The sequence below is a fragment of the Oncorhynchus gorbuscha genome, unplaced genomic scaffold (assembly GCF_021184085.1).
Source record: "Oncorhynchus gorbuscha isolate QuinsamMale2020 ecotype Even-year unplaced genomic scaffold, OgorEven_v1.0 Un_scaffold_1406, whole genome shotgun sequence".
Classification (NCBI taxonomy): Eukaryota; Metazoa; Chordata; class Actinopteri; order Salmoniformes; family Salmonidae; genus Oncorhynchus; species Oncorhynchus gorbuscha.
In genome coordinates this window covers 75001-90540 of record NW_025746192.1, presented here as the reverse complement: position 1 = coordinate 90540, position 15540 = coordinate 75001, and the positions used below count along the sequence as shown (strand labels likewise).

At 47.0% G+C, this 15540-nt stretch overlaps 1 protein-coding gene across 2 annotated transcripts in view; it reads left to right on the top strand.

Moving 5' to 3' along the window:
• tmem214 (transmembrane protein 214) overlaps positions 1–15540 on the top strand; it is a 69461-nt gene that overhangs the window by 12358 nt on the left and 41563 nt on the right. For both annotated transcript variants that reach the window (XM_046337425.1, XM_046337426.1), the window contains exons 3-5: positions 1193–1343; positions 9080–9214; positions 14339–14421. In XM_046337425.1, the coding sequence (XP_046193381.1) occupies positions 1193–1343; positions 9080–9214; positions 14339–14421 (369 nt within the window). The remainder of the gene's footprint in view (positions 1–1192; positions 1344–9079; positions 9215–14338; positions 14422–15540) is intronic.

The following is a 15540-nucleotide window of genomic DNA, read 5'->3' as shown; positions in this document are numbered from 1 at the left end:
GTCTGGATCCACCTGTACCGGAGACCCGAGGGGGTCTGGATCCACCTGTACCAGAGTCCCGGTGACCTTGTTGTTGGCCAGTCAGAAGTCAAGTGGCAATAGGCTACAGTCATAAGTCCTCCCTCCATGTGTGGGAGTTGGGAGAAGTTGGGAGATATCTGATCAATGGAAGATGGAATTAAAAGGAGAAGGATAGGCCACAACGACCAAGAGCCAACAGGTCGGCTGCAACGTGATATTCTGGAGTTCTTGGAGTTGTTAAGTGTAGGATGAGAAAGCACATGTAGCCTCAATTAGCCGAGCCATCTAACATTCGCTAGCTTAACTCGTTTCTCCCAGGTTAATGCATTCAACACAGGTACTACGTAATCATATATGATAAGTAACCTATTAGTCTACTATAGCGCTAGAGAACTTGATTGGTTGCTGTCTCTCGTGTCTCCCTCCTCACCGTGTCAGTATGGCCCCTCCCCCGCCTTCTAGAGCACCACCCCTCTCCCTCCTCACTGTGTCAGTATGGCCCCTCCCCCGCCTTCTAGAGCACCACCCCTCTCCCTCCTCACTGTGTCAGTATGGCCCCTCCCCCGCCTTCTAGAGCACCACCCCTCTCCCTCCTCACTGTGTCAGTATGGCCCCTCCCCCCTTCTAGAGCACCACCCCTCTCCCTCCTCACTGTGTCAGTATGGCCCCTCCCCCGCCTTCTAGAGCACCACCCCTCTCCCTCCTCACTGTGTCAGTATGGCCCCTCCCCCCTTCTAGAGCACCACCCCTCTCCCTCCTCACCGTGTCTGTATGGCCCCTCCCCCGCCTTCTAGAGCACCACCCCTCTCCCTCCTCACTGTGTCAGTATGGCCCCTCCCCTGCCTTCTAGAGCACCACCCCTCCCTCCTCACTGTGTCAGTATGGCCCCTCCCCCGCCTTCTAGAGCACCACCCCTCTCCCTCCTCACTGTTCTGTTCCAGATGGACGTGGGTTAGGTTGTATTATGTATGGTACTTCCTGTTCCAGATGGACGTGGGTTAGGTAGTATTATGTATGGTACTTCCTGTTCCAGATGGACGTGGGTTAGGTTGTATTATGTATGGTACTTCCTGTTCCAGATGGACGTGGGTTAGGTAGTATTATGTATGGTACTTCCTGTTCCAGATGGACGTGGGTTAGGTTGTATTATGTATGGTACTTCCTGTTCCAGATGGACGTGGGGGAGCTGAAGCAGCAGTTGGACCGGAGCCAGACTCTATTCCCTGACAACCCGTCAGTGTGGGTCAAAGACCTGGCAGGATACCTCAACCACGCCCTGGCTGCTCCAGAGACTGATCCCACCCTCAGCAGCTACACACACGGTCAGTAACATAACCCCCACCAAAACCAGGGCTCTAAATTTGAAGAAATTCATTGGAACACTAGTGATCTGTTAGGAGCACCACACGAAATCTAAGAGCACCAGAAAATTTAAAAACCTTTATTTAACTAGGCAAGTCAGTTAAGGAAAAATTCTTATTTGCAATGATGGCCTAACCCGGACTACGCTGGGCCAATTGTGCCGGCGCCCTATTGGACTACCAATCACGGCCGGTTGTGATACAGCCTGGAATGGAACCAGGGTCTGTAGTGACGCCTCTAGGAAGCATTGTCTCAGACCGCTGCGCCACTCCGGAGCTCTTGTTAAGCATATGTTGTGCCCTAGAAACTAATGTGACACAAATACATTTATTTATTATAAAAAGCTAAAACGTTATGAATACCTCATTAAAATGTGTCATTTGTGGAATAGTAGGTTTCTACATTGTGTAAAAGCACTATTTTACTATTGAGATCTTTCATTTCATTGAAAATTGTACGCTGTTATTCATTCATTGATCTCCTGAAAAGTGATCCCTTTTTTTAATGTGCCCCCTAATGGTTGGATATACTGTTGAATTTACCATGTTGTTAGCTAGCTAGCCAATTAGGTCACATAGGAACAAAGTGTAAAGAAATTGTCGATGCATGAGTAGTTTAGACTGGCCCATGACATGGGAAAATGTTTAGACTGGCCCATGACATGGGAAAATGTTTAGACTGGCCCATGACATGGGAAAATGTTTAGACTGGCCCATGACATGGGAAAATGTTTAGACTGGCCCATGACATGGGAAAATGTTTAGACTGGCCCATGACATGGGAAAATGTTTAGACTGGCCCATGACATGGGAAAATGTTTAAAACATGGGAAAATGTTTAGACTGGCCCATGACATGGGAAAATGTTTAGACTGGCCCATGACATGGGAAAATGTTTAGACTGGCCCATGACATGGGAAAATGTTTAGACTGGCCCATGACATGGGAAAATGTTTAGACTGGCCCATGACATGGGAAAATGTTTAAATGACATGGGAAAATGTTTAGACTGGCCCATGACATGGGAAAATGTTTAGACTGGCCCATGACATGGGAAAATGTTTAGACTGGCCCATGACATGGGAAAATGTTTAGACTGGCCCATGACATGGTAAAATGTTTAGACTGGCCCATGACATGGTAAAATGTTTAGACTGGCCCATGACATGGTAAAATGTTTAGACTGGCCCATGACATGGTAAAATGTTTAGACTGGCCCATGACATGGGAAAATGTTTAGACTGGCCCATGACATGGGAAAATGTTTAGACTGGCCCATGACATGGGAAAATGTTTAGACTGGCCCATGACATGGGAAAATGTTTAGACTGGCCCATGACATGGGAAAATGTTTAGACTGGCCCATGACATGGGAAAATGTTTAGACTGGCCCATGACATGGGAAAATGTTTAGACTGGCCCATGACATGGGAAAATGTTTAGACTGGCCCATGACATGGGAAAATGTTTAGACTGGCCCATGACATGGGAAAATGTTTAGACTGGCCCATGACATGGGAAAATGTTTAGACTGGCCCATGACATGGGAAAATGTTTAGACTGGCCCATGACATGGGAAAATGTTTAGACTGGCCCATGACATGGGAAAATGTTTAGACTGGCCCATGACATGGGAAAATGTTTAGACTGGCCCATGACATGGGAAAATGTTTAGACTGGCCCATGACATGGGAAAATGTTTAGACTGGCCCATGACATGGGAAAATGTTTAGACTGGCCCATGACATGGGAAAATGTTTAGACTGGCCCATGACATGGGAAAATGTTTAGACTGGCCCATGGTTTCTGAATGTAGAACACGGTGCCGGTGATTCGCTGTAGGAAGATAATAAAATGCTGCTCTGGTAATATGGTTCTTTAGACCCGGTTGGGCTAGAAGCTGTGATAATGGTCCAACCCATGACGCTAAAGAATCCGCACTGCCGTGTTTCTCTGAAACACCGGTACAGCGAAGTCTTATCATTACTACAATCTGGGAGATTGTTTTTCCTTGTCGCACAGTTCTCCCAAAATAAAATGTATGGTCGCACAGCGAAATATCTCGTTGCATATGCAAACCAAATTGGCTGGGCTGGGTTCCATCCCTGAAGGGGAGAACAAAGCTGATCTCAACCTAACCAGCCATGGAGGTACGTCACTCGCCGTGGACAAAGGGTGTCTCCATGGTGATGTTGAGCCCGGAACTGACACAGAACAGAAACAGCTTTGCCGCCCTGGATCCAGAGGTACCTGCGTCTTCGTCCTCGATTCTGTCTCCCTCTCTTGTGGCTTCTACCTTGGGTTCAGATCCTCAGAGCTCCCAGCCTCATCAGACCGTGAAGCTGCCTGAGACACCGGCCCATTCAACATCACCAGCTGTCATCATAGGCAGCTCTATGGTGAGAAACATCTCGGCCCCCAAGGCAAAAACACTGTGCTACACAGGAGCACGAGTACAGGGCATAACAAGGCTGCTTCTGACTGTTCTAAGTAGAGGTTGACCAATTTAATTAGGGCCGATTTCAAGTTTTCATAACAATCGGAAATCAGTATTTTTGGACACCGATTTGGCCTTTACACCTTAATTTAATCTTTATTTAACCAGGCAAGTCAGTTAAGAACACATTCTTATTTTCAATGACAGCCTAGGAACAGTGGGGTTAACTGCCATTGTTCAGGGGCAGAATGACAGATTTTCACCTTGTCAGCTCGGGGATCCAATCTTGCAACCTTACAGTTAACTAGTCTAACGCTCTAACCACCTGCCTCTCATTGCACTCCACGAGGAGCCTGCCTGTTACGCAAATGCAGTAAGAAGCCAAAGTAAGTTGCTAGCTAGCATTAAACGTCTTATAAAAAACAATCATAATCACTAGTTAACTACACATGGTTGATGATATTACTAGTTTATCTAGCGTGTCCTGCGTTGCATATAATCTGACTGAGCATACAACCACCAGCTTTCATATGTTCTCATGTTCTGAGCAAGGAACTTAAACGTTAGCTTTCTTACATAGCACATATTGCACTTTTACTTTCTTCTCCAACACTTTGTTTTTGCATTATTTAAACCAAATTGAACATGTTTCATTATTGATTTTATTGATGTATTATATTAAGTTAAAATAAGTGTTCATTCAGTATTGTGGTAATTGCCATTATTACCAATAAGTGTAAAATATTGCGCAATTAATCTGTATCGGGTTTTTTGGTCCTCCAATAATCAGTATCGGCGTTGAAAAATCATAGTCGGTCGACCTCTAGTTCTAACACAGATGCCGGGAGCTGACACTGTTGAAGTCCATGTGGGGTCAAACGACATAAGGAGGGCTAGCTCGGAACATCTGAAAATGGATTTCAAAGAACTGATTTTAGCATTAAAAGACTGCCAATAATTTCAGGTCCAGTACCATCGATGGGCCGCGGGTGTGAAAGATTCAGCAGACTGCTGGAATTACCCATCTGGCTAAAAGACTGTAGCTCTGCTGGAGTCACTTTTATTGATGACTTTGACACCTTCTGGTAACAGAAGATACTCTACAGGAATGACAGAGTCCATCCAAATCATCTTGGCTCCTGGACTCTGTCCACACATTTCAAGGCTGCGTTGAGACAACTTATCAGACTAATCAATGATTCAAGATTCATCTCTACCATTGTGACAATGAGTCGTCATAATGCTGCAACAAATGTACATGTTCTTATTAAGGGCAAACACAAAGTAATTTATGTACCCCTAATTGTACTGAATACATCTGTTTATCCTACAGCTACTGTAAGCCGTAATCATCAGCCTATGAACCAGAGTTACACTGTTAGCACTGAGGTGGTGTGCCTCTAAGCTTCCCAGTAAAGCATTAAAAACATTTGAGCAACCCAGAAAAGTGCTAAAAATGTCCCATATTAACATATGTAGCCTGAGAAACCAGGTCCATGAAGTCAATAACTTGCTTGAAACAGATGACATTCATATTCTATCTCTGAAACTCACGTTAGATAATACGTTTGCTACAGTGTTATAACATTTACAGAAATGCCAATGGTGCAGGTGTGGCTGTGTAATATATATATATATATATGCAGAACCACATTCCTGTAACGATTAGAGGGGATGTTAAATACTGTTGAAGTAATATGGCTATAGGTTCATCTGCCTCACCTAAAACCCATTCTGGTGGGAAGCTGCTATAGACCACCAAGTACTAACAGTCACTATCTGGATAATATGTGTAGAATGCTTGATAATGTATGTGATATCAACAGAGGTCTATTTTCTGGGAGATTGACTGGCTTTCATCAAGCTGCCCACTCAAGAGAGCTTCAAACTCGAACTAGTGCCTTCAACCTGGTTCAGGTTGTCAGTCAACCTACCAGGGTAGTTACACAGCACAGGAATGAACATGTATTGATCACATCTTTACTAACGCTACAGAAATGTGTTTGAAAGCAGTATCCAGATCCATAGGATGTATACACCTAGTATAGTGTATAAGAGGTCATACAATAAGTTTTGTAGTGATTCATATGTTGTTGATGTAAAGAATATTTGTTGGTCCGTGGTGTGTAATGAGGAGAAACCAGACGCTGCACTAGACACATTTATGAAATTTCTTATTCCAGTTACTAATAAGCACACATTAAGAAATGTACAAACTGTTAAAACTGTTAAATCCCTGTAGATGGACAAAAAAATAGTTGATAGAGATGAGGCAAAGGAGATGGCAAATAGATGGCAAATAGGCCTGGCTGTACAACTGGGGAAAAAGGAAAGGCAGCTCAACTGATTGGCAAGTGTACTGCAAATTGAGAAATCATGTGACGAAACTAAATACATTATTTAAAGAATGATCGTAAAAAGCTTAAAGCCTTAAATGACATTTTGGGGAGAAAATCAACTCGGCTCCATTCGTTGAATCAGATGGCTCATTCATCACAAAGACCACTATTGTGAACTACTTGAATGATTTCTTTCATTGGCATGATAAGCGAACATGGGGATAACATGCCAACAACAAACGCTGACACATCCAAGTATATCGGACCAAATTAAGAAAGACAAGAATTGTACTTTCGAATTCCGTAAAGTCAGTGTGGAAGAGGTGAAAAAAGTATTGTTGTTTATCAACAATGACAAGCCTCCGGGGTCTGACAAGCTGGATGAAAAATTACTGCGGAAAGAAGCAGATGATTTTTGACCAGATACAATGCTATTTCACAGTAAACAAATTGACAGCAGACTTTCAGCACACATATAGAGAAGGACATTCAACAAGCACAGTACTTACACAAATGACTGATTGGCTGAGAGAAATTGATGATGAAATGATTGAGGGGGCTGTTTTGTTAGACTTAAGTGTGGCTTTTGACATTATTGTTCATAGTCTGCTGCTGGAATAACATATGTGTTATGGCTTTACACCCCCTGCTATATTGTGGATAAAGAGTTACTTGTCTAACAGAACACAGGGTGTTCTTTAATGGAAGCCTCTCCAACATAATCCAGGTAGAATCAGGAATTCCCCAGGGATGCTGTTTAGGCCCTTTTTTCAATCTTTACTAACGACATGCAACTAACTTTGAGTAAAGCCAGAGTGTCCATGTATGCTGATGACTCAACAATATACACGTCAGCGACTGAAATGACTGCAACACTCAACAAAGAGCTGCAGTTAGTTTCAGAGTGGGTGGCAAGGGAAAATTTGCACAGGCTGTATTCTCATTTGCACAGGCTGTAGATTTTCTATCATTGACTATGTTTGTTTATTCCACTAAACCTGTTGTTTGTGTTGCTTTGCTTTAAATCCTCAACTAAATCTTTAAATAAAGGTGAAATAAAAAAAAGTTAGGCCTAAATATTTCTAAAAGCTTTGTATTTGGAAGAAAACACCCACTAAACCCTAAACCTCAACTAAATCTTGTAATAAATGTGGAAATTGAGTGAGTTGAGATGACTAAACTTCTTGGAGTAACACTAGATTGTAAACTGTTATGGTCAAAAAGTATTAATGCAGTAGTAGCTAAATCAAATCAAATGTATTTATAAAGCCCTTCGTACATCAGCTGATATCTCAAAGTGCTGTACAGAAACCCAGCCTAAAACCCCAAACGGCAAGCAATGCAGGTGTAGAAGCACGGTGGCTAGGAAAAACTCTCTAGAAAGGCCAAAACCTAGGAAGAAACCTAGAGAGGAACCAGGCTATGTGGGGTGGCCAGACCTCTTCTGGCTGTACCAGGTGGAGATTATAACAGAACATGGCCAAGATGTTCAAATGTTCATAAATGACCAGCATGGTCGAATAATAGTAAGGCAGAACAGTTGAAACTGGAGCAGCAGCATGGCCAGGTGGACTGGGGACAGCAAGGAGTCATCATATCAGGTAGTCCTGGGGCACGGTAGCTAAGATGGGGAGAAGTCTCTGTCTTTCTAATAAAACACTAGTTGATAGTGTTAAGGTAGAAACAAGGCAGGTCCTATTTTCTACCTTCTTAACAACACCATCAACAAGGCAGGTCCTAGTTTTGTCTCACCTGGGCTACATTTACATTTACATTTAAGTCATTTAGCAGACGCTCTTATCCAGAGCGACTTACAAATTGGTGCATTCACCTTATGACATCCAGTGGAACAGTCACTTTACAATAGTGCATCTAAATCTTAAGGGGGGGTGAGAGGGATTACTTATCCTATCCTAGGTATTCCTTAAAGAGGTGGGGTTTCAGGTGTCTCCGGAAGGTGGTGATTGACTCCGCTGTCCTGGCGTCGTGAGGGAGTTTGTTCCACCATTGGGGGGCCAGGGCAGCGAACAGTTTTGACTGGGCTGAGCGGGAGCTGTACTTCCTCAGTGGTAGGGAGGCGAGCAGGCCAGAGGTGGATGAACGCAGTGCCCTTGTTTGGGTGTAGGGCCTGATCAGAGCCTGGAGGTACTGAGGTGCCGTTCCCCTCACAGCTCCGTAGGCAAGCACCATGGTCTTGTAGCGGATGCGAGCTTCAACTGGAAGCCAGTGGAGAGAACGGAGGAGCGGGGTGACGTGAGAGAACTTGGGAAGGTGTAACACCAGACGGGCTGCGGCGTTCTGGATGAGTTGAAGGGGTTTAATGGCACAGGCAGGGAGCCCAGCCAACAGCGAGTTGCAGTAATCCAGACGGGAGATGACAAGTGCCTGGATTAGGACCTGCGCCGCTTCCTGTGTGAGGCAGGGTCGTACTCTGCGGATGTTGTAGAGCATGAACCTACAGGAACGGGCCACACTGTTCAGTCGTGTGGTCAGGTTCCACAAAAAGTTACAACTGGCTCAGAAAATTACAAATGGCTCAGAACAGGGCAGCACGGCTGGCCCTTGGATGTACACAGATCTAATATTAATAATATGCATGTCAATCTCTCCTGGCTCAAAGTGGAGGAGAGAATGACTTCATCACTACTTGTATTTATGAGAAGTGTTGACATGCTGAATGCACCAAGCTGTCTGTTTAAACTACTGGCACTACTGTGTTGTTATTACGCGCACAGGGGTGTAATTCTCTCTGGGCCTGTAAGGGCCTGTAGTAAAGTAAGCATTTCACCTGTTGTTGACGAGGCATGTGACATGCAATTTTCTTTTGATTTTTACAACAACCACAACTCAACTAAGTGGTCGACAGTCCCATTCTAACCATTTAGTACCATTCTAACCCTTCCCACTCCTCTCTCTCTTAGATTACCCATACTGCCTTGCGGGGAAGGAGCTGAGGGGTGTGGTCAAAGCTTTGATTGGTCGCTGCAACGAGAGTCTACAGGACTTCTATGACCACTGTGTTTACACCATGCTGAGAGAACTGGACAAACAGACAGGTGAGAGATCTGGACAAACGGACGGGTGAGAGTTCTGGACGGGCGGGGGACGGGCGGACGGGCGAGCGGGGAACCGGACGGACGGACGGACGGGCGGGGGAACGGACGGGCGGACGGACGGGCGGGGGAACCGGACGGGCGGACGGACGGGCGGGGGAACCGGACGGGCGGACGGACGGGCGGGGAACGGGCGGGGAACGGGCGGACGGACGGACGGGGGCGAAACCGGACGGACGGACGGACGGACGGGGGGAACGGGCGGACGGACGGGGAACGGACGGACGGGGACGGGGGGGAACCGGACGGACGGGCGGACGGACGGGCGGGGAACCGGACGGACGGGCGGACGGACGGGCGGGGAACCGGGCGGGCGGACGGACGGGCGGGCGGGGAACGGGCGGACGGACGGGCGGGCGGGGAACGGGCGGGCGGACGGGCGGGCGGAACGGGGACGGGCGGGGAACCGGACGGGCGGACGGACGGGCGGGGGACGGGCGGGGAACGGGCGGGCGGACGGGCGGGCGGGGAACCGGACGGACGGGCGGGGAACCGGACGGACGGACGGGCGGGGAACCGGACGGACGGGCGGGGGAACGGGGACGGGGGGGAACCGGGCGGGCGGACGGGGACGGGCGGGGAACCGGACGGACGGACGGGCGGACGGGCGGGCGGACGGACGGGCGGGGACGGACGGACGGACGGACGGGCGGGGAACCGGGCGGGGGAACCGGGCGGACGGGCGGGGAACCGGACGGGCGGACGGGCGGGGAGGCGGACGGGCGGGGGAACCGGGCGGACGGGCGGGGGGGAACGGACAAACGGACGGGCGGGGAACCGGGCGGCGGGGAACCGGGCGGGGGAACCGGGCGGGCGGGGAACCGGGCGGGCGGACGGGCGGACGGGAACCGGGCGGGCGGGGAACCGGCGGACGGGCGGGGAACGGACGGACGGGCGGGGCAACCGGACGGACGGACGGACGGGCGGGGCAACCGGGCGGACGGACGGGCGGGGCAACCGGACGGACGGACGGGCGGGGGAACCGGGCGGACGGGGGAACCAGGCGGGGGGAACGGGCGGACGGGGGGGAACCGGACGGGCGGACGGACGGACGGACAGGTGCACCACACCCACCTTTCGAACGGAAACGCAAAATGGGTATCCTGCATACTTGCTTTAAGTTTATTGCTAGACAATGTGTGCTACGTAACACCACGGGATCACCATCTTGTGGAGCTGTATTTAGTTGTAGTGTTGCGTACTGGGTAGGGTTTAGAGGTCGACCGATAATGATTTTTCAACGCAGATACCGATTATTGGAGGACAAAAAAAGCTGATACTGATTAATCGGCCGATTTTATAAAACATTTGTATATATAGATGTATAGAGAGATATATTTATATCCATAGATATAGATAAAAGTGTTCATTTTTTCAGTATTATAAATGACATTATTGCAATAATACTGAATGAACAATGAACACTTATCTATATATATATACACACACACACACACACACACACACACACACACACACACACACACACACACACACACACACACACACACACACACACACACACACACACACACACACACACACACACACACACACACACACACACACACATGAATGATTAATGTATATGCAAGAAATCCTATTTTAATAAAGGGCATGGTAAGAATTGATGACCAAAGTGCGAGTCATAATTCCCATGACACCTTCTAGCAAAATCTGAACAGCGCTTCCTTCATTCTTTTATTCCATAGGATATTTTTATATTCACTTAAAATAAAGTCTGTGTTTCGTGTAGGTTTACACCACCTTGCCAATTTTACAACTGTGTAGATATCCATAGGACAAGGTAACTCTGATCAATATTGGCTAAATATAAGCGAAGATCATGATTTATTGTTTTGGATTTATGAAAATATGTTGACAAACGTTACCTTATTCTAGTGAGATTTACACGGGTATCAAAACGCCGAGGCGGTTTAAGCCTGCACGAAACCCAGACCTTATCTGAAGTAGATCAAGACATTCTCTATGGAAGACATGAACAGAGGTGGTTTAAGCCTACACCCTAACCTGCACCCTAACCTACACCCTAACCTGCACCCTAAGCTGCACCCTAACCTGCACCCTAACCTGCACCCTAACCTGCACCCTAACCTGCACCCAACACAGACCTTATCTGAAGTAGATCAAGACATTCTCTATGGAAGACATGAACAGAGGTGGTTTAAGCCTACACCCTAACCTGCACCCTAACCTACACCCTAACCTGCACCCTAAGCTGCACCCTAACCTGCACCCTAACCTGCACCCTAACCTGCACGAAACACAGACCTTATCTGAAGTAGATCAAGACATTCTCTATGGAAGACATGAACAGAGGTGGTTTAAGCCTACACCCTAACCTGCACCCTAACCTGCACCCTAACCTGCACCCTAAACACAGACCTTATCTGAAGTAGATCAAGACATTCTCTATGGAAGACATGAACAGAGGTGGTTTAAGCCTACACCCTAACCTGCACCCTAACCTGCACGAAACACAGACCTTATCTGAAGTAGATCAAGACATTCTCTATGGAAGACATGAACAGAGGTGGTTTAACCCTAACCTGCCCCTAACCTGCACCCTAACCTACACCCTAACCTGCACCCTAACCTGCACGAAACACAGACCTTATCTGAAGTAGATCAAGACATTCTCTATGGAAGACATGAACAGAGGTGGTTTAAGCACGAAACACAGACCTTATCTGAAGTAGATCAAGACATTCTCTATGGAAGACATGAACAGAGGTGGTTTAAGCCTACACCCTAACCTGCACGAAACACAGACCTTATCTGAAGTAGATCAAGACATTCTCTATGGAAGACAAATAACGAAGGAACCTCTCAAGTTCAGCCGCAAGTTATTACAGGAATTATAACGCGTCGACTATTTCTCTCTAAACCATATACCTTTGACTATTACGAGCCTGCTGCTGCCTTCCACCCCTCAATCAGACTGCTCTATCAAATATCAAATCATAGACTTAACTATATAGACAGAGAAATACGAGCCTTAGGTCAAATCCGGAAACTATCACCTCAAACAAAACGTTTATTCCGTTCCGTATTTTATCTAACGGGTGGCATCCAGGAGTCTAAATATTCCTGTTACATTGCACAACCTTCAATGTTCTCTCATAATTACGTAGAATTCTGGCAAATTAGTTTGCAACAAGCAAGGCATCCCAAACTGTTGCATATACACTGACTCTACGTGCAATGAACGCAAGAGAAGTGACACAATTTCACCTGGTTAATATTGCCTGCTAACCTGGATTTCTTTTAGCTAAATATGCAGGTTTAAAAATATATACTTGTGTATTGATTTTAAGAAAGGCATTGATGTTTATGGTGAAGTACATATTGGAGCAATGACAGTCGTTGATTGTTTTTTATAAGATAAGTTTAATGTTAGCTAGCAACTTAACTTGGCTTACTGCATTCGCGTAACAGGCCGTCTCCTCGTGGAGTGCAATGTAATCAGGTGGTTAGAGAGTTGGACTAGTTAACTGTAAGGTTGCAAGATTGAATCCCCCAAGCTGACAAGGATAAAAATCTGAGGCAGAACGTTCCTAGGCCGTCATTGAAAACAAGAATGTGTTCTTAACTGACTTGCCTAGTTTTTATTTTTTATTTTACCTTTATGTAACTAGGCAAGTCAGTTAAGAACAAATTCTTATTTTCAATGACAGTCTAGGAACAGTGGGTTAACTGCCTGTTCAGGGGCAGAACGACAGATTTGTACCTTGTCAGCTCGGGGGTTTGAACTTGCAACCTTCCAGTTACTAGTCCATCGCTCTAACCACTAGGCTACCCTACCACCTCTACACTCTAACCACTAGGCTACCCTACCACCTCTACACTCTAACCACTAGGCTACCCTGCCACCTCTACACTCTAACCACTAGGCTACCCTGCCACCTCTACACTCTAACCACTGGACTACCCTGCCACCTCTACACTCTAACCACTAGACTACCCTGCCACCTCTACACTCTAACCACTAGGCTACCTACCACCTCTACACTCTAACCACTAGGCTACCTGCCACTTCTACACTCTAACCACTAGGCTACCCTGCCACCTCTACACTCTAACCACTAGGCTACCCTGCCACCTCTACACTCTAACCACTAGGCTACCCTGCCACCTCTACACTCTAACCACTAGGCTACCCTACCACCTCTACACTCTAACCACTAGGCTACCCTACCACCTCTACACTCTAACCACTAGGCTACCCTACCACCTCTACAATCAAACCACTAGGCTACCCTGCCGCCTCTACAATCTAACCACTAGGCTACCCTGCCTCCTCTACACTCTAACCACTAGGCTACCCTGCCACCTCTACACTCTAACCACTAGGCTACCCTGCCACCTCTACACTCTAACCACTAGGCTACCCTGCCACCTCTACACTCTAACCACTAGGCTACCCTGCCTCCTCTACACTCTAACCACTAGGCTACCCTGCCTCCTCTACACTCTAACCACTAGGCTACCTGCCGCCTCTACACTCTAACCACTAGGCTACCTGCCGCCTCTACACTCTAACCACTAGGCTACCTGCCGCCTCTACACTCTAACCACTAGGCTACCTGCCGCCTCTACACTCTAACCACTAGGCTACCCTGCCGCCTCTACACTCTAACCACTAGGCTACCCTGCCGCCTCTACACTCTAACCACTAGGCTACCCTGCCGCCTCTACACTCTAACCACTAGGCTACCCTGCCGCCTCTACACTCTAACCACTAGGCTACCCTGCCGCCTCTACACTCTAACCACTAGGCTACCCTGCCGCCTCTACACTCTAACCACTAGGCTACCCTGCCGCCTCTACACTCTAACCACTAGGCTACCCTGCCCCCTCTACACTCTAACCACTAGGCTACCCTGCCACACCTCTACACTCTAACCACTAGGCTACCCTGCCGCCCCACAAGTTAAATAAAGGTGTAGAAAGACAAATAGGCGCTAATTAATCGGCCATTCCGATTAATCGGTCGACCTCTAGTAGGGTATAGTCAACTTAAAGCTGACTCTCCTGTCTCTGTAGGAGAGCCTCTCCATGGTTACCGGGTGTGTATCCAGGCCATCCTACAAGACAAGCCCAGAATGGCTACACAGAACCTTCCTGACGTGAGTGTCCGTCCATCCCAGTGCCCTGTGTGTGTGTGTCTGATATTATGAAAATGTGCTCTGATTAATCTCATGATTAGTCTCATACTGACCAATCAAATGCCCCCCCCTCGCTCAAATACAGATTGCTTTATTGGCATGAACTACAATTGGTAGATAATTAGTAGATATTACCATAGAAATCCAGTTCATATCAGTGGTAGTAATATTAGTACACACAATCATGTATAGAGATACAACACTACTACTGTTGTATTGGGGAACCATGGATACAGGTACAACACCTACTACTGTTGTATTGGGGAACCATGGATACAGGTACAACACCTACTACTACTGTTGTATTGGGGAACCATGGATACAGGTACAACACCTACTACTACTGTTGTATTGGGGAACCATGGATACAGGTACAACACCTAGTACTACTGTTGTATTGGGGAACCATGGATACAGGTACAACACCTAGTACTACTGTTGTATTGGGGAACCATGGATACAGGTACAACACCTAGTACTACTACTGTTGTATTGGGGAACCATGGATACAGGTACAACACCTAGTACTACTACTGTTGTATTGGGGAACCATGGATACAGGTACAACACCTAGTACTACTACTGTTGTATTGGGGAACCATGGATACAGGTACAACACCTAGTACTACTACTGTTGTATTGGGGAACCATGGATACAGGTACAACACCTAGTACTACTGTTGTATTGGGGAACCATGGATACAGGTACAACACCTACTACTACTGTTGTATTGGGGAACCATGGATACAGGTACAACACCTAGTACTACTACTGTTGTATTGGGGAACCATGGATACAGGTACAACACCTAGTACTACTACTGTAGTATTGGGGAACCATGGATACAGGTACAACACCTAGTACTACTACTGTTGTATTGGGGAACCATGGATACAGGTACAACACCTACTACTGTTGTATTGGGGAACCATGGATACAGGTACAACACCTACTACTACTGTTGTATTGGGGAACCATGGATACAGGTACAACACCTACTACTGTTGTATTGGGGAACCATGGATACAGGTACAACACCTACTACTGTTGTATTGGGGAACCATGGATACAGGTACAAC